This window comes from Strongylocentrotus purpuratus, unplaced genomic scaffold (genome assembly GCF_000002235.5).
Source record: "Strongylocentrotus purpuratus isolate Spur 01 unplaced genomic scaffold, Spur_5.0 spur5_scaffold_9, whole genome shotgun sequence".
Classification (NCBI taxonomy): domain Eukaryota; kingdom Metazoa; phylum Echinodermata; class Echinoidea; order Camarodonta; family Strongylocentrotidae; genus Strongylocentrotus; species Strongylocentrotus purpuratus.
Window position 1 is genome coordinate 32,717,991 of NW_022145615.1, and position 27,730 is coordinate 32,745,720.

At 36.7% G+C, this 27,730-nt stretch overlaps 2 protein-coding genes across 3 annotated transcripts in view; both read right to left on the reverse strand.

The window, feature by feature from the left end:
* Window positions 1-1,381: 1,381 nt before the first annotated feature.
* LOC105444310 (alpha- and gamma-adaptin-binding protein p34) lies at window positions 1,382-9,044 on the reverse strand. The gene is made up of 9 exons (XM_030977044.1): window positions 8,931-9,044; window positions 7,774-7,961; window positions 6,685-6,784; window positions 6,236-6,340; window positions 4,952-5,026; window positions 3,907-4,383; window positions 3,076-3,180; window positions 2,047-2,162; window positions 1,382-1,980 (listed from the first exon to the last, which is right to left on the reverse strand). The coding sequence occupies exons 1-9, from the start codon at window positions 8,995-8,997 to the stop codon at window positions 1,972-1,974; spliced, it is 1,242 nt and encodes a 413-aa protein (XP_030832904.1). The 5' UTR covers window positions 8,998-9,044; the 3' UTR covers window positions 1,382-1,971.
* An 882-nt stretch (window positions 9,045-9,926) lies between these two features.
* LOC591326 (myocyte-specific enhancer factor 2C) overlaps window positions 9,927-27,730 on the reverse strand; it is a 47,452-nt gene continuing 29,648 nt past the window's right edge. The window contains exons 5-10 of one of the 2 annotated variants that reach the window (XM_030976471.1): window positions 26,572-26,926; window positions 23,948-24,025; window positions 21,308-21,471; window positions 20,040-20,163; window positions 16,761-16,899; window positions 9,927-16,326 (exon numbers count right to left, since the gene is read on the reverse strand). In XM_030976471.1, coding sequence (XP_030832331.1) covers window positions 16,077-16,326; window positions 16,761-16,899; window positions 20,040-20,163; window positions 21,308-21,471; window positions 23,948-24,025; window positions 26,572-26,926 — 1,110 coding nt within the window. In that variant the 3' untranslated portion in view covers window positions 9,927-16,076. The remainder of the gene's footprint in view (window positions 16,327-16,760; window positions 16,900-20,039; window positions 20,164-21,307; window positions 21,472-23,947; window positions 24,026-26,571; window positions 26,927-27,730) is intronic. The other variant, XM_030976472.1, reaches the window with a different exon arrangement.

The window sequence follows — 27,730 nt, forward strand, 5'->3', positions numbered from 1 at the left end:
TTTTTCTGCTCAATCAATACTTTTATACTACAAAGTTTGTAAATATAGATCATTTTATCGTAGAGGCTAACATAAATCATAATACCCGAGTATTTTTTAAGGCTTGTTCAGATATTACGTGGTAAACTGCCGGAAAAAAGTAATGCTTTTTTAAAACGAGTAAATAAATGGCACCTGTATGCAACAAAGGTCCTATGTGTATTGACTGAGCTCTGTGTTATAAGATACAGATATGTGAAGTGTGTCATCATCATAAAAACAGTGTAACGCGTCATATCTGAACAAGGCTTTACAATAGTCCAGGGGGGTGTTTCACAAAGATCCTAAGTAGAACTTAACTCTAAGTTGGACTTAAAAATTATGGACAGCCATTGGAGTCTTAAAATGAAATACATTCAAAAGCAGAAATTCAAGTATTTCAGACTTTTCATAAATTTCACATCAAGAACATAAAATCTCCTTGATAATAGACAATATGAATGGTTTGAATCAACATTTTATGCCTTTTAAAATAACTTTTACAAAATGTTTTTCAATAATGCTAACAGCTTTCCATGATTGTTAAGTCCAACTTAGGATCTTTATGAAACACCCCCAGTCAATGTTGCTGAGGTGATGGGCCTGTGTTCCGTCACCCCTATGTACTAACAACCTATTCTGACAAACCTCTTGTAAACAATTTGTTTAAGAATCTATGGGGTATTTCATTCATGTTAAAGCATGCAGAATGTATGTCACACATGTGAATAGACAAAATAAGAATCACCAATCATAACATAGGTGTTGGTACAAAGGGCTGAAGTTCTGTGTTAAAGTGAACCGATAACATTGTTGAAGGTTGATGAGGAAAATGCGTAACTTTTGTATAAAATGTTACGGTACTTATTATATTCCCTCTACTGTACTAACACTATAACTTTTGAATTTTTCCAATAATTTTTCCATGAAAATTAGACATGAAACAGGCTTTAAAAAATATTTCAACAACTAAATGTTTGGAATGGTATAAAGAGCCAATTCATTGCTTTGTGATGATTTAAATTTATCTAAAATTTAATCAAATTATAATAATTAAAATTCCCTGACTTTTATCATTATTAACGGTCTGTTTTCACTCTAATTTTCAGATTATATTTAATTATAAATCTAGCATTGAAGTCACTACCTTAGCACCATTTTCTCTCATATGAACAATGTTATCTAGTCCCTTTAAACTTTGGTATTTAGTATTGGGAGGGGAAGAACTCCTCCTTATGCCACTCCATTAAGTCTGCTTATCTCTCCTCCTTCCATATCTTCTCCTACTGCATTTATCTTTCTTTCACAAGTCCATCATTAGTCTGGGTCATCACTGGGTTCTTCTTTCTCTCCTCCTATCATCCTTCATCTTCTTCTATCCTCCTCATGCTCCTTTATCATTAATGTGAATCACCATTCAGTCCATCTATCTCTGCTTCATCTCCTCCTATTGCTCTCTCGAAAGCAACAGTCACTTCTTCATTTATCCCTCCTTCATCTTCTTTTATCCTACTCATGCTCCTACATCATTAATGTGAACCGTAATCAAGTTCATCAATCTCTCCTTCAGCTCCTCCTGCCATCCTCCTTTTACTCCTTCATTGTTAGTCTTAATTGTCACCGAGTCCATCTATCTCTGCTTTGTCCCAACCTATTTCTCTCCAGAATGGGACATTCGCCCCTTCATCTATCCCTCCTTCTTCTATCCTCCCCATGCTCCTCCATTATCAATGTGAACCATCATGAAGTCCATCAATCTCTCCTTTGTCTCTTCCAACCATCCTTCTTCTGCTCCTTCATCATTAGTCCTCCTATCTCACTTTCCTTCTTATGGTCCTCCATCATTAGTCTGAATCATCACCCAGTCCATCTATCTCTTCTTCATCTCCTCCTATCGCTCTCCAGAAGGCGACACCCACCTCTTCACTCATACCTCCTCCTTCTTCTCTATTGTTAGTCTGAGTCCATCTATCTCTCCTTCAGCTCTTCCTACTATCCTCCTTTAATGGTCATCCATCATTAGTCTGAATCATCACCGAGTCCATCTATCTCTCCTTCATCTCCTCCTATCGCTTTCCAGAATGCAACAGCCACTTTCTCGGCATACTGTCTCCTCTCCTCACCCTCCAAAGTTTCTGCTTTGTCTACAATGCAAGGACAAAATCGTGTTACATAAAGGTATTGTTTGATATACGAGTCATATTATCATAAGAATCAAATGCCTTCTAATCTATGAGTACTAAGTAGAAATGCTTTAGTTTGGTCAAGCTCCACTCATGAAATGTAACTGTTGTCATTATTTACAATTAAGTTATTCGCAAAATCAAATATATGCTCGGAAATCAGAACCAGTGTACCTATAGATTTATCCTTCCTTACTAACTCACGTTCAAATATTTATCTCTAACATTAAACTCTTTTTTTTTCAAGTACCATTTTTCTGTTTTTATGAATTGCATCTACTTAGTCTCACATTTGCAAGTTTCTTTTTACCAGGAAATAATATAAAGTATCAAACATGAGAAAGGACATTAAATATTTTAAACCTTTTGTTCAATATTTATAACATCATCCTCTAAAACTTGTAAATGTAGTACTGGTATTTTCCAATACTCCTTAGTAGAAGGGTGTAGAAATCCAAAGGAAACACTAATACTAAATGCTACTACATGTACAGTCCGTACATTGGGTCTCATCACTAACAAACCCCTGGGAGACATTGGCGCCAACATTGTAAGCCCGGGCCCTCAACATTTCAACAAAGGGCTCATGCATACAGACTAAAGAGGTCATTACGGTCCCCACTCCCCCTTCAAAAAGGTTAGTGCGGAGCCCTGCTTATGTGTATTCAACTTCTTATGGCCCTATGTCTACAAAATGAATATTTTCAATAGTTCTCATCCCTGGAACCCCCCACTACTACCACCACCATATTTCTCCCTTATTCTCTCGTTTTTATGCATGTAAGACACGCAAGGCATTAACTTCTTTCTTTCTTTTCCAATTAGGGCACATACTTCTCCCCTCCCTTTGGTATCCACATCCCCTGTATTTTACCTTTCATGTAGGTCATCCTGGAGAAGAGTTGTTCAAACGATTCCATCCCTGGGTCTTCATTCCCGAGAGCTTCAAAGATCTTCTTATCCTCATTAAGCATAGCATCTATAAAGAGAAGAACAAAAATGGAAATCAGCATCACTGCAACATGATTGCTCCATCATCCATTAATAACGATCCTACATTTGTTCCGCGGTTTATTTCATCAAAGACATACAATTACTGTGTTGGGTTGGTAAGGACTGAATGTAGGTTTTAGTTCACCCTAGATTTCACTTACTGGTGCCTGGGACATGTTGGCACCCAAAATCTAAGTCAGGAACCCAGAAATTAAAAAAAAATGAATAGGGGACCCATTGATAAGACCCTAACTCCAATGTCCTATGTACAAAGTTAGTGAGGAGCTCTACGTTGGGTATAGTCCCAGGCCAAGGGTCGAATTGAGGAATGCACTTTGTGTAGCCTCTCAACCGCAGAGTAATTATCACTGGAGCATATGTCACAGAATCCCAGTGACTGTCTCAGCGGTGGCATTTATGATTTGAATATATTACTTCTATTTTCTGGTAGTAGGTTTGATTTGGGTGAAGCTGTGGTTTCTGATGTCAAAAATGGCAAAAGGCACTCACAATTCACAGCCTATGAAAGTACATTTTTTATTAAAAAAAATGTACTGTTTACTCTGAAAACACTGTTTTTTATTTGAGAATATGATGAATTTTCTCCAAGAAGCTTACATTCAAACTTGCCATTAACAATCTTTTTTAATCTGAGCCCTAATTCACATTTATATGAAAGATTATACAATTGACCAGGAAACAAACATTTTACCTATTTTATCAGGACCAGCTGTAGCTTCCTTTTTAGCTTTCTCTGGCTTTGCATCACTCGCACTGGCGTCGGCTCCTTCTGGAAGTGCACTCGTTGCCCCAGATGATGCTTGAGGATCATTGCTTTTGCCATGACTACCAGCATCCCGAACCCCACCATCGTTTTTCCTCCTTCCCTCAACACTGGTAGATGTAGTAGTCCTCACATTATCATTGTCTGCGGAAGCTGATTCAGCGTTTTCTGTGGTCGTTTGTGTATTGTCTTGTTCCGTTTGGGAATTGTCTTGTTCTGTTTGGGAGTTGTCTTGTTCCGTTTGGGAATTTTGAGACTCTTGTGAGCTGAGTTCATCCATCCCACAGAGAGGAATATATCCTTGCATAGAGGCATCATTGGAAGACGTGTGGTTTTCTGATTCAGTTCTGTTGTCATTCTCTCCAAATCTCTCTTGAAGTCTCAACAAGTTTGATCCATTGTCATCTACAGAGCAAGAAGATGGAGAATACAATCATTAGAATATTCTGGGTTTCTATAGCACTTCATATATCTACAGTGTCTACATACGCTTCACAGGTATATTATTCCCCTAGTCCTCCAATTCAGGATTGCCCATGCACAATGTATCCATATTCTCCACTCCCTGGGGAGCATTTCTGCCAGGTGCCATAAAAGAAGGGAATGGTGTTAACACTAACATAATAGGACAGATGGTAAGAGTGTAAAATACATGACCTTTTCTTCACAGTACGTATTGATACAAATGTGTTCCATATGACTGCCCTTCATACAGTATGTACCTTCATATGTAATTCACAGAAAGACAAGCTATACAAAATGTATTGCATATGAAAACCTTACAAGGGGTCATGGGATTTGTTGCCTCTGGACCTGAAAGGGTTACAGGAATGGAGTATTTTCGGTAGAAGGAACTTAATCACTGATACATGAATGTACGGTCTTATAATAAATGTCTATTTAGAACTTCTCTGAATAATTGCTTTGAATCTTGAGGAAGCAAATGATTATTTGTTGTACTAATGATAGCTACCTTTCATCTCTAGATTGGACCATGTGTGTGCATGCAAAGCTGAGACTATCCTCTCCACACCATACGGCTCTACACCTGGAAAGATAAGATATACAAGTTTGTCACTGCATGTTGATCACTCAGTCAGGGCTGCAAGATGCCAGCATAGAATGCAAACAAAATGATGAAAACTGTCTGCAACAGGCCAGGATTTCAAAAACTTGGGTGTCATTATTGAAAATTAGGGTCTCCAAAAACAACCTTCCAATAATGAACTGGATTAAAGAAAAATGATAGTGCATCTTTCATATGAAAAAAAACACCAGATACCTTCCTGGCTAAGAACCTGGAATAGGAAACTATTCTCTCATTATTGAGATACAGCACTGTGCTTACAGGAACGGAAGTAAAGTTTATATCCTGCTGGCTTCCTGTTGCTACGTTAGATTTGCAAGAAAGTGTACTCTAAATGGCAGAAATTATAGTAAAACTACAAACATTGTCTTTATATCCATATTTCAATACAGCTGATCCTTTTTCAGACATACCTGAAGACTTGAAAACTCTACCAGCTTTCAAGCACTTGCCTATTTATACATATTCCAATCAAAATGAGTAGAAAACTCATGCAAACAGACATAGCTATATGTATAGTATAGAAGCTCTAGTCAAAGTACACCCATATGTTCATAATCACAGAGCTTATCTATGTAATTGCATATTATCATTATAATGTTTAACCTACGGTAAATGCATTTTTTAAAGGCGTTTTACTCACTAAAAGATAGATAATTGCAGAAAATATTACATGGTTACATACATGTACATGTATGCTTTAACTGTTCATTGTAACACAATGTTTTACACACAGAATCTACTTAAATAATGCCCACAGGATGGCGCTATACCTCCAGCTGCTTAAGTAGATAGAGTACATAAATATAGTTTGTGAGCCACCTCAGGCAGTTCATGAAGTAATATGATGGGTGGTTTTGGGTAGTTAAGTCTTTATATGCAGCACAAATAATCTCCTTGTGCCACATTGTATTTATCATAAGATAGATGTATGAAAGGCTTCAAGATTATTTAACATTTTCCAGTGCATGATTAACCTACCGGTCATAAAAGGGCTGTCAAGACCAGAAATGGGTAATTCTGCAAAGCCATTAAGTTGCACAAAGCAATTTTTCTGTTAACTGGTGCATGCACTTTTGTGGAAAATTGCACATATGGCAAACAAGCAACCATGTAGATAGGAGAAGAAATCAACTGAAGTGTTAAGAAGCTAATGAGTTGATTACTTACCAAATCCATCTTCTTCTTCATCATCTTCATTCTCGGGCCTTTCTAACTCCACCAGCTCAAAGCTATTTTCCAGGCACCACTCCAAGATGACTTGCTTTGACACTCCTAAAGACAAGGAACAGAAAAGTATAATTGTTATCAATCTGCACCTGTAAAACTAAATTGCTACATCTTAATGTAGTTAATAATGTATTGATTTTCACATGATCCAGATCTGGCCATGTATGTGGTTTATTCCTGAGGAATTACTTTCTTGCATTGTAGTTGAAACATATATATATATATATATATATATATCAGTGATATTAAACAATTCTTTAAACAAAAACTACATGTTCAGTACAGACAGATTGCAGAAACCACTGATCCAAACAGAAACTTTGAAACAATATGAACAAAACAAAATTGTACATTGTGGGTGGTTTCCACTTCTTTTTTTCTTCAATTACCTGGTGTTTTAGTAAATTGTTTACAAGCTAGAATTCTGACTTCTGGGTTGATCTCCTTTACTATGGCCCACTGAGATTTAGCAGTCTTGAAACTTTCCACCTGTTTCAAAAGATAAACAAGATTCACATGTTGTGTAAGGATCATACTCCAAATGTTACTGATATAAAATCATTGTGGATTTACTATTTTAAAATTATTGAACTCATATCCTAAAGCTTTTAAAAAAAATGAAAACAGTATGTGATCATGCATTCATCAGATGACAAAATCATAAATTCTGACCCCTATTCAATTCTACAAGAAAGAAAAAAAAAAAAAAGAAAGAAAGAGGGATGAAACAAAGACAGACAGAAAGAAAACTCTTTAAAACAAAGACAAAAGAATATTAAGAATCTACATTCAAGAACATTGAAAAGAAAATGAAAGGAGTAGGTGTACTAAATCTTTAAAACAAAAGGGTTGCAAATACCCTTCAAATTACCACAGACGTTGGAAATGCGAATTTCATTTTGTATATTTTTAGTTCAAGTTAACAAATAAAACTGGAATTTTAATATATATTTTTAATGAGGTTAAATGTTCAATTGCAGGTTTCACTCTGGCTAAGAAACAGAAAAGGAAGCATCAATCTCCCATCCTCATGTAGCCTTACCCAAAAAGTTCACTGTCCCTAATCTTACCCCTACCCCTATAAAAACTATAGGCATGGGGAACATAAAATGGACCCCTCATCATCATACCTATCATCCACAGCAATCACAATGTCTTCCAGGATCTCCCAGAAAGAGAGAGATCCCATAGTGCCCGGCAATGGCTTGGCAATGCAACTCAGCTCAGGATGTCAGCAGTGTTATTTGAGTAATCCATTATTTCAATTGGATTAAACATAATGTCTTAATGACATTCAATATCAAACTTAACAATGACTGTATGTTCTGTTACAGCCTCACTCAAGCTTGTAAATCGAATAACTATTAGACTTTTCCCCCCATCCCAATGTATTCCCTTGTCTATTTAACATCCCTAATCTTAAACCCAAACCTAACCATAGGAATGAAATGAATTAGATGGACCCCTCATGATCGTACCTTATCATCCATAGCAATCACAATGCCCTCCATGGATTCCCCTAGAGAGAGTGACCCCATGATGCAAGGCTCTGCAATGCAGATCAGGATGTCAGCAGTGTAGTACTTGTTGCTGAGCTGCCATGGGTAGCCTTCAACTTCTTCTGCAATGGGGGTGAACGGTGTTCCAGCATCATTTTCTGTGATTTCTGATGGGAAGATTGGATCAAAACATTGGAATTTGTTAGCTAACTGTTAAATATTTGTAGATTGAAGATGTTAAAAATAGCTCCATAGTCTTAGTATCACTGAACTCAGCAAACTGTGTGTTTGTTCCTTTGAAACAAATCGCTACTGTCATAAATTCAGCATCAAATTGGAAACTTGAGCCTTTTTTTTTGTACACTGAAATGTTACACCCATTTCCAGCTACTAGGATCAACTCAAACAGCATTCTTATACTTTGTGTGGACAAAAATTAGTTAAGACACACTCTATTGATTCTAGAAATTCTCATAAATCACTGTACAAAACTCACCAGACTCATTATCGGCACTTTATGTGACAATTGATATCTAAATAGCAGGAAAATATGATCAATCGCACTCACTGATATAAAATGATGATGTTGGAAGAAAAATTTTTTTAATTGGAAATATATCGTCAATCCTAAATGAAGACGAGCGAAGTGTCCCTTCATATTCATTGCGTGCAATCCTTGGTCACAGCGCTAGTGGACGAGCGCTCAAATCTTTGAGACAACAAAACTGGCTTCCAAAAATATTGGTTCAAATTGGGAACAAAGAGCTTAGCGAGGTTCTTTGAGTGCAGGAATTTGCGATTATGTTTACATTTTCACATTAATGTGCCATTAATGTTTTTGTTTCCATAGTTCTCCACAAAGGCTAATGTATGCCAAGTATGGCTTGGTTATATCAATGTCATATTTCATAAATCACCAGAACGCGCCCTTAAGAAAAGCGTAGATCTACATGTAGGCCTGGAGATCTCGGGCAAATTTTCTGCATTGACTGTTTACATGGTTTACACAACGTTTAAAGTCAACATGTGGGACTACATAGTAAGTGAACGAAACTAAAACATGGCTAGAAACATCGATTCTACAGAAAAACAGTAGATCTATATACATATATGAGAATTCAATACATTATTCTTACTTTTCATAATGCTATGAGCGTCTATGCTGGGAGAGCAGGAAACTAACAGAGCAGTGGGCGTCGCCATCTTACTCGACTTGAGCTTAGTTGACTAATTTCGATTGCAGGCAGAAGCTAGGTACACATACGGAATATAGAGTAGTCTTGTTTTGCAAGACTTTATAAGCAATGTAGGACATGCATGAAAAATCATATATTTCCTGTAAATAGTGCATAGACCTACATGTATATGCCCCTTTTTTCTTTTCTGCTCAATATGATTATCTTCATATTCATTTTTAAATCTAATATACGATCTTAACTTTCACAAAAAGGTGAAAGGGCAAAATATTATATGTTTACATTTAATTGTTGTCTGTATTCTTACTATACTAGCCCCCCTATTTTTTCTGCAAAGGTTTATCACTCTCTTCTGTTATATTATACCCCAAAGCCCTCCCTTTCTTTTCAAAGTACCGGTATAATATATCAATCCGTACTGTGTTTGCACATTATGCCCCCTTTTTATAGCATATTAGACTATATTATTTTGTTTTCCTTTTTCTACCATTATCCTTCTAATAATTTTCATTCCTAAACAGCTGTTCCTCTCACCAATTTCTCTCTCATCATCTCAAAGTTTCACTCTGCACTATGATTATGTCTTTTTATAATTATCATCAATTTACAGATATTCTCCCCCTTCAAAAATATACTGATGTTCTGTTTGTGTTTCTTTCTTTTAATTTTTTAAAAAATAAAAAAATAGATTTTTTTTAATTTCTAACTGCAATAATAATACTTTTTTCATTCGAAGAGGGATCTATTGTAATTCAAACAGGTGAGGAGAATCTGAACAGGAACTAGCTTTCTTTGGGCTATCCTCCACAAATAAAATGTGGTACTTTTTAAATCGTCTGTTAACTATATTACCGTAACTCTTTTCCACATACTTTCACAAATAAAGAAACATACGGTACACTTCTATATAAACAAAAGACCGACACAAGTCAAAACTGAGATTCAAGATAAATCATCTTTTTTAATAGTAATTAATTCCACAACTGATTAATTATAATGTACATATACAAAGGCTGTGAAACATACATAAAACTATCTGCACTCAAATATTTTTTCATATCTTTTCTTTAAAATCTGTGAGGTTACCAACGATACAGAATAGCATGGTCATCCTGCATCATCTCTTTAAAATTTCATTTGTATAGTCAACAAAAATATATATTTTTTCCATCCAATTAGTACTACACACTGGCTGTAATACTGGATCGCTAGTTACCCTACGAAAACATCTATGCAGTAACGCTTCGACAAATATTTAAACAAGTCTACTTATACTGGATATAAAAGAAGAGCGACTTCCAATAAATTGACAAACAGCCAGGTCAGCACATAATTCTTCTTTTATGGTGCAATGAAAATCCACATGCACATGTATATTTCCACATTTTCATACATTTCTTGCATTTATTTATCAAAAACACAGACAGACATCTAGATACAGTTAGACCAACTGCAAAAAATGTACAAAGCTTTGCATCTTGAAGTTGATATGTAACCATTATCTTAAACACATGATTCATGGATTTAATTAATGTTCACTTTAGCTTGAAGACATCATCATCATGTCTTCTGTCATGATCTTTTTGTGTGAGCTAAGCTTTTTATATACTGATCAACTGTCCAGAGATGTTCTACAACTTTTATTTCATTAATAAAACGTGAAAACATGATAGAAAAATTAGTTCACTATGAACTTGATGAGTAAAAAGGAATCATATAAGATTAAACAACCACTTGGTGTTAAAACATTTGTATCAAAATGATATAAAAATCATGTCAGATTTCTGCTTATGTCCTTTTTTCCTTTCAGCAAAACCTGAACGTTAATATCAACTTGTTTCAGCTACGATTAAACAACATCTGGGAACTACACTGAGTTACAACTATATTAAACAAGGGTTAGAACATGAGACGTATCATATATCAAGATTGTATTGGTCCTTTGTACGAAACTCTAGTAAGCAATATGGATATAACCCTATCCCTACCAAAAAAACATCATGGAAGAGATTTACAAAAATCAAATTAACAATCTAGTGGGTTTGCTTTACAGGACAACGAAACTTTGCAGTTCTTCCCAATGTGTAACTCAGGATAGTGAACAAGAGATAGAGAAGTGGAGAGAGAGAGAGAGAGAGAGAGAGAAAAAAAAAAGAGAAAGAAAGAGAGAGAGAGAGAGAGAAAAGTGTGATATTTAACGTGCAATAGGTGAGTTTTGACAGAAATTCACGACATAGTTATCCCTTAAAGGACGCAACGACACACATTCTTACCGACCACTTGGTAACACAAGGACACTATGCAAGGACTAATTTTAACAAAACTACAGAATATGCCTTCTCTGGTTGTTGCTTACTTCGTCTCCCTCAGGAAAACATACAACGCTATACATCAACCTATCAAACATAGGCCATTGCATCTTTTGTGAGTGTTAGAGCAGTTTGTAATGCCCAAAGCCATCTATGCACAGACTTGGGCCAACTTGGTTCCAGTCGGTTAACATCATGGCACATGTTGATTTCAGTATTGAGCAAGCACAAATCGAAAAAACATGCGCAATGTTGTGTCGACCTGAAACTGAACAGGCATAACTATGTGTAAAGATGGCTCTGGTGCTGCCAAGGAAATTATGAAACTTTATTTGTTAACGTCTGAGCATATATGGCTTCTTCAGGCAACCTCTAAATTACCCTGTAGAGGTGATTAAGTGTGTGACTGACACCCACTGCCTAGCTTCAAAGGCTTTCAAAGGATTCCTGCAATTGCTCTGAAAATGAATACCTACAAGATGTCACAAACTACATGCTCCACATCAAACACAGTGACACAGCTACAACATGTAAGGCACAGACGTGTTTATACTTGACGTTTGGACAACAATGGCAAAATAAAAAGACAGAGTTTTTTTCTCAACAGTAGTACCTCCTGTAAATTCAATTTCTATATCCTTTCAAAGAGAGAGTTTTAAGTAGGAATAAGAGCCATCATGCACTAACTGAGTTTCACTTTCTGTGTTATAAGAAAGAATGTATTTTTTTTGTATCAATGTGGAGATTTTGTTTTATCCCTTTCTACCTATATATACCTGTAAGAAAAATTACAGGAGGTAATTAATAAACTGGGATGACTTGATTCTCTAACTCTTTGTAGGTTCATTATTTTAATAGTGGGATATGTTTCCACCAAAGGGAGTGTGTTCTCCTGATCCGCCACAAATCACCAATCCTGGGTCACTATTTCAATATTCATGTCTACCTTTAAAAAATATACATCTTTGGATAAAGGAAATGAAAACATCAAGATGATTAATGCAATATCCAAATTAATGGTGAAACAAGTAGAATTTTGCATAACAGATTTTTGAGGAAAAGAACTTTAAAAAGTACATGAATTATACCTCTTAACAGAATAAGATGATTGTATCAACGTACGTCATTGGGATGTTTCATTGAGATCAGTTATGATACATAGGCATGGGTTAGATAGCTATCCTGGAGGATTTATTATGAAGATATGAAAGGACCAATATCAAGAACTAAACAATTTGTCTACCAATAAGTGAACTATTTGGTTTTCTGTTTCTGTTCATACTTGCAGTTTACTCCAACGAGTGCAAGCCAAAAACATTTAGTATGTCTGTATTCACTGCTATTCTTACAATTACAAAGTGTTGTTCATACATCTGTATTTAATTGATATGTTCGATCTTTCATAAATGTTTTTCTTAATTTTGTCAAGGAAATCCTCAGAACATAGAATATGAAATTTGACCATTTTTTTCCCTCAACATGTTAAAAAGAGAATGAAAATCCGTTTGTTTCAACAATTGAGGTAGCAACACGATTACATTTAAGAGAGTAAAAAAGAGAGTAAAAACAAAAAACAAAACAAAGAGGAAGAAATCAAAAGGGGGTGATTCAATTCAATCTAGGCTGTCGTTGGGGAAGTGAGCAAAAACAAAAACAAGACAGATCTTGGTATTGTACCTGAATAAGAATACAAATAAACTCTATAACGGAATAAGAATCACACTGTAAAAAAATGGATAGGAATACAATAACAACAAAAATAAAACACACTGACAAAGTCATGGTAAAGAATGCTAAAGCACAAAAATGAAACAAGTTATCTACAAGATAATAGTAATAACCAACCAAAAAGCAGACACAGTGCCATAGAGTTACAACATGTACATGTATGTATTCAACTCATATCTGACATGTACACCATAGATAATATTGATAAGCAATCTATTTTTCCAAACACAGTTGTAAAGATGAAATTTCTGTACATACTGTACATAAGACTTTCAATCTTCTTATAAAATCTTTCAAAAAGGATATTCTATCTCTTTTGTTAATCATTTCTCAGTTCATTTGTCACGATATATGTACATAAATAGATCTCATTCACTTATAGAGACTGCTTTTCAAAAAAAGATGAAAAAAAAAAACAGTTGAGGAAAATATAGAAGTCTCGAAATCGATTTTTTGAAAAGATATGTTACAAGCGATAAAACCCCTCTATTACTATTACTAAATATAGTTCTGATCTGCTATTAACAAAGCTGTGCCATTGTATTCATCACAATTCTTCTTCTCTCTTTACATAAAATTCACTTTGGTAATTTCATTACTCTACAAAAAGGTAGTTATCCGATACCACTTGTTTTCAAAACGCATTTGTACAACAAATTTCATCAATTAATAAATTCACTCTATGAATATTGTACGTAAACAAGATAATTTATGTATACACAGCGGCGTATTTCAGTCCTCTTTTGCAAATCAAAAGTAAGCAAACTCCTCCATCTTATCTTGCTTTAACAGCTGGTCTTAACACCAGCACAACTTGTATGTGCATTTAATATGGGTGATTTTCAGTGAATAATACTATAGTAATCCAGCTGCTTCTAATAATATCACATCATTTGAGCTGTGAATAAAATCAATATAAATCAACAATGAGCAAATCTACAATATTTCAATGAAATTGAAGTGAAGACAGAAGTCGACAATAATGGCGGTTTATGTACATTTTTATAATGTAACAAAATCAATTATACCACTTAACTGAGGGAGCAAAACACATGAAGAGAAAAAAGGAGATTTTATAAAAATCTTGCAACATAAGCAGCTCAACATTGTAATGTAGTCCTTTCATTTCTTATACATAGTAACTTATCATTTTTCTTTTTTTTTCTTTTTTCGTTGCTTTGTACAAGACGAACACATACTCACTGCTCAACAGTAGATGGATTCGTGCAGATGCTTTTTTTATTTAACAATCTCCAGCTATTCTACAATAGATCAAATCACTGAGATTACACAAAACACACACGCACACACACAATAATGTGTAGATAAAACTGCACTATATATTGTAAATTCCGCCCCAGTAATCTTCCAAAAATATCTCCACTATGAATATCTTTTCTGAAGAATGGCTTTCTCTCCAACAAGGCCGCTGAATGGTCTTGCGTTGATGCTCGTTACCCAAGTTTCACACGCTTTCATACAAAACACGATATCAAATTGTCGAAGCAAATGCTCCAATGACATACAGAGTGCAATTTTTTCTACATAAGGACAAGCACATCACAAGATACAATATATATTTTCAATATCAAAATATATAATATAAAGCATTTACCCCATATTCCATAATTTTCTCCTCTGACTGACTACTTCTGACTCATTTTCCACCGCCAGAACCATATTATGTAAAAGAAAATCAATTTTCGTTTTAAATATGCACAGAGATGTGTGATTGGACATTAAAAAAGAGTGCTGTACTTTGAAACCTCAACCACGCAAAATTAAAAAATTCCCTCGTTCTTCCCAAGCATATCAGGGTGAACAAGTGAAATAATATTGACCCTTCATAAGGTCAGTGCATGCGGAGGAAGGGAGAGGGGGAGGGGGAGGGGGTGCAGTATTCCATAACACATATCTACAGGTAATTTCTTCTTCCTCTCCTTGGTGTGGAGCTGTCTTCTTACTTTCTAAGTTGGATTTCTTTATCGCCTGCTTCTTATTTCTGCAGGCAAGACTTTTCATCCCTCTCATTCTATCAATATCTACTCAAAGATCGTTCATATTCTTCTACGTGACACAAGAAGAAAGGATGCTTTAAAATGAGTATGAATATGAGCGCAAAAGAATTCTACGTTATTCATATATGCAAGCCTTATATGGGATGTGTGCACTATAATCTCACAGGATTAAAGAGTGTTCATGGCCACTTGCCTCATTAAAATAACACCTAAAGTAAAACATGTTTTGAAAGTTCAACCCATCAATAATACTTGGGAAGACTCTGAAATAATATATGAACCTTGCAGGGGCTTATAGTCTACAAGATTCGCTTTTAAATTCATTGCTGACAAACAAAAGCTGACAATAAAATTAAATATTGATAAAATATGTGAAATGTATGGATGAAATAATAAAAATGTCAAGAATCTTCTGGGGTCATTAATGCCTCTGGTGCAGATAAAATTCAAATTTCATTTTGTTTAGATTACAATTGTTTATAATGTATTTTTTTTAAAAGTTCATTTTACAAAAAATGGTGGCAACTTTTAAAGGGTATTGTCCTTAATTTTCTCCATATCCTTATCATAGCATCCTTTGTAAAAGCAGGCAAAGTTTCCTCTAGCAGTGCTGAGAGTTTGATGTAACAGGTGTGTGCAAACGTGTATGAAGAACATTCAGTTAGGTTTTCTGTCTATATCTTTGATCTGAATGTAGAGCCAGATGTTGGCACATCCAACATCTGTAAGGTTTCACACAAAAGAAACTAAAATGTGACAACAATCATGCGTGTGTGTGGTGTACAAATGCCGAGCTAGCATACTTGGTGCGGTGGAAAATGGTGCAGAAGAAGTCGTCCATCTTTCTTTAAATCTCATATCATATCTTCACACTAGGTTAACAAATATGATGGACAAGTCCCTTTTGATTTCAGCAAGTTTCAGCGACTCGGCTCGGAAATGGGGTTGTCCCTTTCCCCCTCTCTCTCTCTCTCCCTCTTTTGTTCCCCTGCGTCCGATGAGGTTGTGCTGAAAACCTGGACGGGCCGACCTTACGATACCCAGGCTTCGCTGATGCGAGGTCTTTTGCTGGGCGGAAGGTCTTTGCGGATATCCTCAGGGTTTGGATAGTGGGAAGGGGAGCTACCAGGATGCTGCTGCTGCTGCGGGTGACCCTGTGGATGCATCATCTTTCTCTCTTTGGGTGGTGAGACCGGCTCACACTTGATGTTAGGATTCATCGACTGCTCCATCTCCATCACACGCTCATGTTGGTGTTGCGTCATCGATGTAGAGGGTGGCCTGCAATATAGGATAACATGGCATGGTATAAAAAAATGTCTCACGACAATCAATCATCTTGGCACAATTAAAACAACTTTCTACATAGTATCCTTGCCTATTGCAATTGTCGACATTGAACATCAAAGAGAAATAAAAACAAAAAATGTCCATCGTTGTAGTGCACTTGAGAGACTAGTTTAAGAAAGCTAATGACAAATTCAACATTCACCATTTATTCTGGTAACATCATGTGGTAGCCATAGTAAAAAGAAGATTGACATATTCTTTTGTCAGGAGAACGTTCTTGTGGGACATTAGGAGGCATCTTTAAAAAGGAATGAAAGAGGGGAAAGAAGAGCGAGGGGGAGGAAAGAGGGTAGGGAAGGGGAGTGGGGGGGGGGGGGGAGAGGCAGATAGGGAGGGGGAAGGGAGGGATGGTATAATATACTTACAGGTTATGACTGCCTATACCAGCAGCTTGGATAGCAGCCGTTAGAGGGCCTTGCTGAAGATGACTCCAGCCCGACAGCAGCGGGGAGTTGTAGTTGGTCAGCTGGCTTAGGTCTGCACTGGTAAGGGGAAATTCCCCACCTGAAAAAACAAAAATAAGATAAGAAATTCATTTATCTTAATGCTGATGTTTACGTTACGTTACGGCAAATGTTTGTTTTTTAGACTAGGTACAAGTGGGGCTACAGTTATAAGTCTTACCCATGTATTCCAGGGAATCATGCCTTACCAAAAATCACTAGTTCATTGACTTGGATTTGAACCAGGGGTTTCCCGATTAGGAGACCACTGTTCTACCACTGAGCCATTATGTCTCCTCTGTTACGTGGACATATAGCAAAACAGGAAACATAATGAACTATATTGGTACAATTATTGAACACTTTTCTAAACACTTTTAAAAACAGCTACATATGTGACACAGGGAACTTGCTTTCCAATAAAGCCTTCAGTCATTACTAAAACTTCAAGTCAACAAATTATAGAAAGATATAAAAGGGTACATACACTAGAAGAGACAATATAAAATTCCTTATCTAAAGGCATATGGGGAAGAGAAAAAGAAGGGTGTGTGATACAGCAGGAGAGAGAGAATAAACCTGGTGAATCCGCCAAGGTCTTATACATGTAAACTAACAGAAAATGTGTGTTATAAAGATCAGCTTAGACATAAGGAAGAGGCTGTTACGTGAGATTTCAAGGCAATTTTCAAACATGGAAAGGTCACAAACGCCTCCTCCTCATCTCCAACCAGATTTAGTCTCTAATATGCTTGGAATGCTCACTGAATCATGATGAAAGAAGGACAAGTTCAGTGGCACATTGACTAACCTACCCTACTGCCTGTGAATCAACATCATTATACCTGAAGCTATCAATTCTTATTTCAATAAGCCTTCATAGTCTTTCTTCTTAGCTTCATTTAATAAGCGAGTTCGTAATTAGGATTTGCGCATGGGCAGATCAAGGTCATTCGTACCCAAATTGTAAAACCATTGAGACGAATACTCGGATCGTGCGCATGTAAGTTATGTAATCAGTATTCATTTATAGGCTTTAAAGGCCATCTGTACTAGTTTGGCTAGGAGGGATTAGACCACCCAGAGTGGTCACTGACAGGTGGTTATCTCATCAACTCAGCTCTCAATTAACATAAGAAAAAGGCGATCATGGGGGACCAACGGGTACCGCTAAGGCATTGTTTTCTATATAGAGGGAGCAAGTAGCTACAAGTAGTACAGTGGGGCTTTAAGGAGTATTTTCATAAGCAAGTTCTCTTTACAGAAGTACAATCATAGAGGTAATATTTAAACTGATATTTGGTATAATAGTATACCGACATGGAATCCAAAACTAGTCAGAACAAGAAGTTTGTAATCGAAAAGATATGATAGATTGGAGGTGGTATGATTATTTTAATGTCTTTTAAGGGGGATAACTCTTTATGTTACGGGCCCTGAAAGTAAAAGAGTTAAAAATACAAATAAAACAATTGTTTGGGAAGCTTCTGACCATGCCCTTTAAATTTGGCAGTGCACAGTGAATATCAGCCCCCGCATGGCAGCACCATGACTCACGTAAGGCTGGGGCGTCCCGGTTCCGAGCGTGGGTTCCAAAAGGAAGGATAACCCCATTATGAGAGGGGAAGCGGGGAATAACGGCGCGTCGCTACCCTTACAATAACATGTCAGGTATGGGGAGGGGGGGGGGGGGGGTGTTCCCTTGTGTTTGTGTAAAGGTATAGAGATAGTATGTATTTTTTCAGTGTACATATTTGTTTGAGACTAACACATTCTGACAGCTATAGAATGGTACCAGGAAGTCTGAGAAATTTTAAACTCGGTCCTTCAGAAATAATAAGATAGATTTTTCGTGCTATATCAAGCACCAGATCCAGGGTCATTTAACCCTATTAAATGCTGAACAAAATGATACATGAACCTTACCATAAATGCTTTTTAATTTTTTTTTGCGACAGTTCCCTTCATTAAACATTACAAGTTCCATCACCATGGAGAGTATCATGAGGGTAACATTAAATCTACGGTAAAAATAGTAATAGTCAAACAAAAGATAATTTCCCGTAATTTGATAAGTAGCAAGGGTTTGTAGAAGAATACATCTACATGTACGTGTTTGCATACTAGTAAATGAGTAAAATATTGTCTCCTGAGAACTAAAAAGGCAATACAACGACCCTTTTAATATCATGGCAAGAAGCTTTTAAAAAATGCAAAGAAGGAGAGCTTTGATTATTTCTATGTGTCATGAAACTTCTGTGAATCTGGACCACATTTTAAGTTTCTGATTTTGATTCATGCAATATTTATATCTATAGAATTTATAGAATTTTGCTTTTTATTCAATTTTTTATTATTTTTTATACACATAGTTTTTCAAATTGATGTTAGATTTCAAAATACCATACCAATATAGCGAAGCAGACAGGATTATCGTTCCTAATGCAGGATTTACACTGGTGTGGTGTGTAGCTTTTGATTTTTAGGAAACTTTCTGGAAGTACCACTCTTCCATGTACAATATAGAAATGACATGTATCCACCATAATGGGTGATTCAAGTCACAAGCCCTTTCGGGGGGAAATGTATCCAAACTAATCATTTCCATTGATCGTCCTTGCACACACACTACAGAGAGGCATACATGTGAAGACAGAGTCATGACTGTCCAAGATGGGGACGTTCACACCAATTAACTATCAGTGTCACTTGTACGCTTTAACATATGGAAACATGGTATGATATACCCTTTTTGTGAGATTATCTATACTTGGTATAAAGCTCTTACAGCTGATCATTCTTCCATCTCCCATAAAAAGCCCCTTTGAGGAGTTTATCTCCCTGCATAATGGTATTCTTCACTATACAAGTCAACAGGAAGATGTACTTATGAATACCTCCTTTTGTTCTCCATAGTTTACACAGGTACACAATTTTTTTAATGGGCAACAGGATGAGGTATCTCTTACTGGAACAACCATTCTTTTTCTTTTCTTTCTAAGAACCACACCTTTGGCACTACTTCAAACATTAGGATTTTAAACACCATTTTAAACAAATGGAAAGCTCTTCATAATATTTCAGATTAACATCCTTCTGCCATCAAAGAAATTCCCTAAATTTGTTGAGAGCCAGAAGGGTGTTAACTATGTGTTAAATGATAGGAGTTAATGCCCTTCTGACTAGGATGATGCAACCTACCCGTTTGATATGCCGTAGGTAACGACGACGGATAGTTGGCAAGACCCTGTGGGTTGCTAGGCGTGGCCAGGGACACCGCTGGCGTCGCTAACGGCTGATTCGCTAACTGGGCTGCTGCAGCATGCTGTAAAGATGTAAACAAAACAGAGACATCACACATTAATTATTTGATTAATAATAAAGGGTAGTTGCTTTTCAGTACACTTACTTTTTTGACTTGGAATGAAAGGATAGGATACATTATACTGACAATAAAAATACTGGATGCTTGAGCATTCATAAATTCACAACAAACAAAATCAGAATTGTCATCATGTAGTAATATTTCAGCACATAAACCAGTAATTCGGAGTGGACTAAAAGATTATTATTATTATTATATAAAATGCTTCAGAAGGGAAATTCTCAAGTAAAGGAAATGGAATTATGATTTATATATGAAATACTACATAAAATACTACATTAAATCAAAGGTACTTTCTTTTATTAAAAGGGTACATATGGGTACATAAAACATATGTCATAACTAGTCTCAATAACAAGCGATTGTAATTTTCCTTCCAGTGGTATAATGTAGCATTCAGTACATAAAGAGTCGTGTCTCGTACTCGCAAAAGCAGGATTCACGATTTATCTGCCTGTAAAAAACGAGTGTCAGTCCTACACTTGGTAGATTAGATAGCTTGTATCTAAGAAAGTACTCACAACATGATAACATGTTTATGAATTAAGTGATTTTTAGAAGCAGCCTTACAATGAAAAACTATTGTATGGTTTCTTTCATCTATACTTCCTATCTGTCCAAAAATAGATGAATCCCACACATCATCAATCTACACGTTTCATATTTCCTCGCAACATCTTCTGCCAGAAATGACAGACAATGATTTACAGGTAAGATAGAGCAAAGGGTTGTATAACCACCAGCGATTATCTTATTCTGTGGGTATTTTATTGGTATGTCACTTCTCATATCATAAAAAAAGGATCATGATTGCGGTTGCCAACAAGCAGTCATGATTACAAACCTGGCATATTTTAAGGAATTATTCTGCTTACAGAAAACAGGCTAATAGACACACAAATTCATGACTGGACAGCTTATAAGAAAAAAAAAATATATATATATATATATGAAAAGCATCTGAACATCCAAGTGGAAAATACGCTACAGGAATACTCTTCTCATGTATGTTGATATTGTTGTTATTGTTATTATAATTAAACCCTTTCAATTCCACTTGCTGTCCTGAGACCTTTGGACTCACATTAGGTATGTTCCCTCTTGAGCTTGGTATGACGACCTTGAGGTTTGGCCTTGGGGCAGGCTGCTTGACCATGGCCTTCAGAGGGAGGTGGTTGTTGTTGCCCCCTCCTCCACTGGGCGACACCGGGTTCATGTTCGAGGTCGGCACATGAAAGTATGTATTTCCTGTAGGTCGACAATGGCAGAGGAGAGAGAAGAGAGAAGAGAGAGAGAGAATGAGAGAGAGAAAGAGAGAGAGAGAGATGACAGGTGATTAACAAAGTAGCAACCAGACAGGCTTTATACAGTGATTGGTCTTATAGGTTAACCGCAGGAGAGGAAGCTGTTATTAATTATGACCTATGACGACATGAAAGCACTTGCGACAAATGAACACCTAACTATCTCTATGATGCTTCTGGTATTGTAAGTCTATTGTCAAGGAAGTATTGTTTATAAAAAAAATATATTACTACATTTAAATCAAATATAATTCCTTAAAAATTATATAAAAACATTCAAATTATTTAATTTTCTTACAGTATAGTATAAATAATAGTATAAAATTGGATTAAGCTATTATGAAGCAAGAGATTTTCAAAAATAAGAACTATCATGAAAAATATATTTCTAAAGCTACATGTAAACTGAATAAGAGACTACTGATTACATGTAAATTAGCAGGATGTAATGTAATGGTACACACATTTATTTTGCTTTATCGTCAATACAGTCAAACAGTGACACGACAGAATGAAAATAGAGAAAGAAATGAGAGCACACCCAAGAATTGGAACGTGGATGAAATTAATCAATATAAAGAGAAAAACAATATAATAAAAAAAGAGAATAAAGGCATGGAACATAAAGGGGTGATACAACAAGTCTTGAATAAAACAGTAGAACACAGATATACAAGTAGCAAAGGAAAGACTGCTGTTTTAACATACAAAATATGACATACATGTATACACAGGGGAATAGTGTAGTAGTACTAGGACGCCAAATAGGCACGAAGAACAGATTCACGAAGGATGTGAGTTTAGAATTGTTAATGACAGACAAGTAAATGCAATCAAATAATTGGTGTTTGATGACAGATGTATTACAGACAATGTATTCATGCATAGTGATATCAATGCAAGAACAATAGCATGAAGAGTCACTGTAGACTGACTGGGGCAATAATTACACGCTGTCATACATTCTGGCCGCAATTATGGCTTCTTTAGATATGACACGGTAAAACGCCTGACAAAAACAGCGATTTTGTTTTAACATGTAAATTAATAGCAACTGCGCGCAAGTAAAGTCCTACGTGTATTCACTTAGCTCTGTGTTATAAGATACAGAAATGTGAAGTGTATTACACATCATCATAAATTTTTATTATGTGCTGCTATTTACCACAGCATATCTGAATGAGGCTTAAAGGCATTGTGTAACAATGTTTCCAGCTTTACAAATCTGAGATGCTTGGCCCTACGTGTTTATATCAGAGTCTGTGATATGGTGTGATATTGAAGCCCTAAAAAAAATTGCGCTTCAAAATGATAACAAAATCTTTGAGTGATCGGTTTTACCATACTCGTTTTCATACCCGATAGACCGTAGTGTTGTTAAAAACCGTTCGGCAAACGGTTTCGACATTTCTAGTTCTAATCATAACTATCTTGATAATCAGACAAGCGATCAGCTTGTAAAAGTCATGGGATTCCTGACTGACCTAAAGGTTTATAATCATGATTGCAGCATGAGCTAAGTCCAGGATTTTTTTTAAGAATATGAGGCAAAGATACCCTATCCCTTTAAGATGTCTTATTGATTTTCAAAAACGTAGAAAATTTACTCAAAAGGAAGAGGCTTTGATTGTAATCAGACTTACAGAAACAAAAGTCAAAAGTGTTTATCAATGTCATGCATTTAGAGAAATTAGTTTTGGTTAGTGCATAATGGTGTAGACATAAACACTAGCTGAATTTACAATAGAAGGCACACGTTTGAAAAGTTAATTCTTGGCAATGTTGGTAAATTAAGGTGAAAACATGCAAAGATAACTGTTTTTATTTGATTGGTATAATACTTGTAAGGGTTAAAGGTTATATTATCAGTAATTATCTATATCGTTCAGGGATTGTTTTTGCTAAATTTTAATATCCAAGCTATTAAGTTCAGAATGTCATTGAGAGGTTCTCCGTATAATCATGATTGTAAATTAAGGGTGGGTGCGGCATTGTTAAAGGAGAATGTTTACCAAAAAACTTTACGATTGGAATAATATTAGCAGATATGAAATGCACTTAATAAAACTATATGAGACATTGATATGTTTAACAATCATATACAATGAAGGAAAAAAGGAATATTTCATACACATCAAGGCCCTCAAGGAAATTCCCTTGTGTGCAAAATTTTAGGTGAACCAGAATGAGTATATTGGTTTGTCCATGCACAAGACACTTTGTTCTTATTAAGAAGTGAATTTGTTTTCTAAGCTTGCAATATTTCTTCACAGATATAATGTTAAAAGTAGAAATTCATGTTACAGGCTACTAGCACAAAACAATTATTGTTGATTAGTTCCTTTAAGCAAACCATTAATCTTTTAGTAAACAATTAAATGAGTTTCTTGAAGGGATTGCAATAAAACTGTTAGCGGTACCTGCATCTTCCTGAGGCCCCAAGCCTCCAGGGGATTTGCCCCTGTCCCTGGGCACAGTCACAGTTGTCACATGCGGCTCTGCTTCGGGTAAACATGCAACCAGGATGCAGGCAGGGGTAGGTGAGCAGCAGATGGGTACCGTGAGGTGGGGAAGGGGGGGGGGGGGGGGGAGGGGAAGAAGCGGGGATGAGTCATGCAGGGAGTGAGTTGATGTGACCAACATATAGCGAGAGATGGGGTGGGGGAAAGCATACAAATAAAACAAACAAACAGAAAAAGCAAATAATGATTGATGTCTTTTTCACCAGGGATGCTCAAGTATGCCAAATATTTAAACCCCATTGGCCCTTTTTTTTTCTTTAGATTCAAACAAGCAGTAACTTGGCAAGCGAAATAAAAAATGTTGGCAAAAACATAAATGGGATACATATTACAAAACAAAATTGTGTGATACATGCCAATAATAAATGTGAATGAAACAATAATATGCACATAATAATGGTAACAAGAAATGTGTAATAATCCTTAAAGCCCCACTGTCCTACTTGTAGCTACTTGCTCCCTCTATATGGAAAACTTCCCCAATCTGTGCCTGTTGGTCCCCCATGATCCTTTTTTTCTTATGTTAGTTCAGAGCTGAGTTAATGAGATAGCCACCTGTCAGTGACCTCGCTGTGTGGTCTAATCTCTTCTGGCCCAGTAGTATTGACGGTCTTTAAGCTATTGGCAGTAACATTTGCAAATAAACTTCTTTACATTAAGGACTAATGCAGGTTCATGAACATGAGATAATGCATAACCAGATATATTCATGAAAAGCCAACCTGGACCTACATTATCCTGCATGTTGTTTCAAGGTTAACTGGACTTACTGAGAGCTTTAAGCACAAGCTAACAATTATTCAATGATTCAATTGCAATATTAAAAGCTATAGAGTGTTCTAAAATTAAAGAAATATTGTGCTTTTTGTGCGTAGTGGTGGTTATTTTACTTGATTGCTAAGAAAGCATAAATGCTTGTTAATAAGCAACAAGAGGACCAACAGCTTTAGGTCCTCTCCGAGGGACCTGGTAATGAGGATTAATCGCCTTGGTTTTGAACCCAGGTCACCGGATTACGAGACTACTGCTCTACCAACTGAGCTATCGTGCCTCCTCTTTTTAAATGTTCATGCTCACATTTTTATGTAAAAGGCACTGTCATTTAAAGTCCCTTACATAATTCCAGCCAACCATAAGATAGAAGCACCAAGGTATGTGTTCAAACCAAATGAGAGCACTCAAAGTTGAACAGAATCTCCTTGGAGGATGCCTTTACTCAATCTAGCAAATCATATTTAACTACATTACAGAATTTAATCTTCCTCTTTTTGAAAGAGAAAATATACCTATCAGTTTGGTTTCCCCCATCTGGAACTATATGCACAAACTCTAAAAGGTTTGCAAATAGAGTCAGGATGTTCCAATGCAATACATTTCTTTTGCTTTTAGCCAACGAGAAAAGCAGATGGAGCTATAAACTGAAGAAAAACTAGTTTTTCTAGGAAACAGGGACACTGGCCATTATGATGGTGTGAACACTAACTAGAAGACCTTGCAAATAATGCTGAAAATGTTGAGATGTGCCAGAGAGAAAGCGGAGAAGGTGAGGAGTGATGCCCGCTCTGGCTCCCTCTCTCTGTGAGCGCAAGCAGCATGAAGGGCAGGAAGGAAGGGGGAGGAGGGCCCGACTTTATTTTTAGCCACGCCAGGACTTCTCTAACATAAGAAACTCAAGCACCAGGGACACCGCTCCGCAGGACCTGGAAACCAAACGGCATAGCAAACCGTCTATTTTTTGACGTCGCCGCCTGATTCATGAGAAAAGCGGGGAGATTCATCTTGGCGTGGGCGCAGGGTAGACGTGACTGCGCATGATTGGGTCTTTAGATGCTTCAATAAGATAGATCTACATGATTTCATTCCAAAGAATTGTTCCTGGCTGAAAATATATTCCTTGTAGAATTGATATATCATTGAAAAATGGAACAGAGGACAGCATGGAAGGTTCTTTCCCTTTACCCCCCTTTCTTGATTTCTTTTAAAGCATATCTGCACTAGCTTGGCCAGGAGGGATTAGACCTCCCTGCGTGGTTACTGGCAGGTGGTTATCTCATCAAATCAGCTCTCAATTAACATAAGAAAAGGGGATCATGGGGGATCAATGGGTACCACTGAGGCATTGTTGGCTGTATAGAAGACGCAAGTAGCTACAAGTAGTGCAGTTCTGCTTTAAATCGTATTTGCAAGGAATTTATATCTGAATTTCCCATTGTGCACCTACTAAAGCCAAAATGCATACTGTTTACTCAATGAAAGAATGGCATTCTGAGGAAAGTATATCTGGTAGAAATAATGAAATACATATACACGAAAGACATAGCCATGCATTAACGAGAATTGCCACAGGAAAGAAACAGGGTTCTTTAAATTGACCCAAAAGAAGCTTATATTTTGATGCTGATTAACATTGGAAAACAAGTTCTAATTCACTGTTTAATAGACAGTCCTTCTTTAAAAGCCACCACACTAAACAAGTCGGATATGACTTGGGCTTAGTCAATCCTTCTCATTGTAATGCTCACCTGTACTGGCTGGTCTGGGCGGTTGTGGACTGAGTGTACTTCGTGAGATCTGTGGCTGAGGACTAAGACTGTTGCGCATAGGACCAGGACCCGGACTGAGACTCGTCCTACTCAGCATGTGAGGCTGCGGGCTGAGGCTGTTACGGGCAATGGGCGGTTGCATGAGACTGGAGCTGGTTACATGTGTCTGTTGCTGTTGTTGTTGTTGTTGCTGCTGTTGGCTGTGGTTGCTGTTGGGACTGGGTTGACCATGTGGATGATGGTGATGGTGATGGTGGCCTCCGTTGTATGGTATAGTGGAGGTCTGTGGGACGGACACGGGCATGGAAGCTGGGTACTCTGGAGGGATCTGTGACTGTAGAAACAAAAACAAAAATTCAGTAATCTTAGATGGTGGTTGTTATTTAGCATAAATGCTTGTAAGTAAGCAACCAGACGGCCGACAGCTTTAGGTCCTCTCTGATGGACCTGGTAATGAGGATTAATGCCTTACCAAAGGGCACTAGCGCATCGACTTGGTTTCGAACCCGGGTCACCGGATTACAAGACCATTGCTCTACCGACTGAGCTATCGCGCCTCCTCATTCTATCCACTTCATAAATAACACTCTATCTCTGTAATCTCTCCTTTCTTTAGACATGGTTTGACAACGACATATACCTGATTCACATGGCTTCTCAAATGTTAGCTCTGGACACCCCAAATTTCAAAACTGAACAGGAAGCCAATGCAAACCCTAAAATGTTATCCGAGGCCCTCTGTGAAAAAAAGTTAGTGCAGACACCTGCTATAGACTGTATGTGATGTTTTTAAATTGATGTAGACACATCATAGCAACAATTTGTATTTTCAAAGATAAGACTGTACACCTCCTACATAGAAAGATGAATTTAAAGTGCAACTCCTAAAAATTAATGCACCTTTGGAATTTACATTAAATTTTGGGTATATTTAAACACAAGTTTTGATGCAAGAGGCCCTGCTGCCTCTTGTTTTCTAAATCAACATGATGCTTTCTTGAACAAAGGACATACTTGCACATGGCTCCTAATACAATGCACAGAACATGATATACAAACATCATGCCTTGAGCTGTCATAAACAGAAGAGGTGCTTCTTTCTATTCTGCACCTGTCACATACCATACCATCGTCCTGA

Coding starts and splice junctions, on each gene's coding strand:
- LOC105444310 (XM_030977044.1), bottom strand. CDS start 8,997: ATGGCGACGCCCACTGCTCTGTTAGTTTCCTGCTCTCCCAGCATAGAC. Junction 3,181..3,906: donor AGCTGGTCCTGATAAAATAG/GTAAAATGTTTG, acceptor TTCTCTTTATAG/ATGCTATGCTTAATGAGGAT. Junction 2,163..3,075: donor CAGGATGACCTACATGAAAG/GTAAAATACAGG, acceptor CTTGCATTGTAG/ACAAAGCAGAAACTTTGGAG.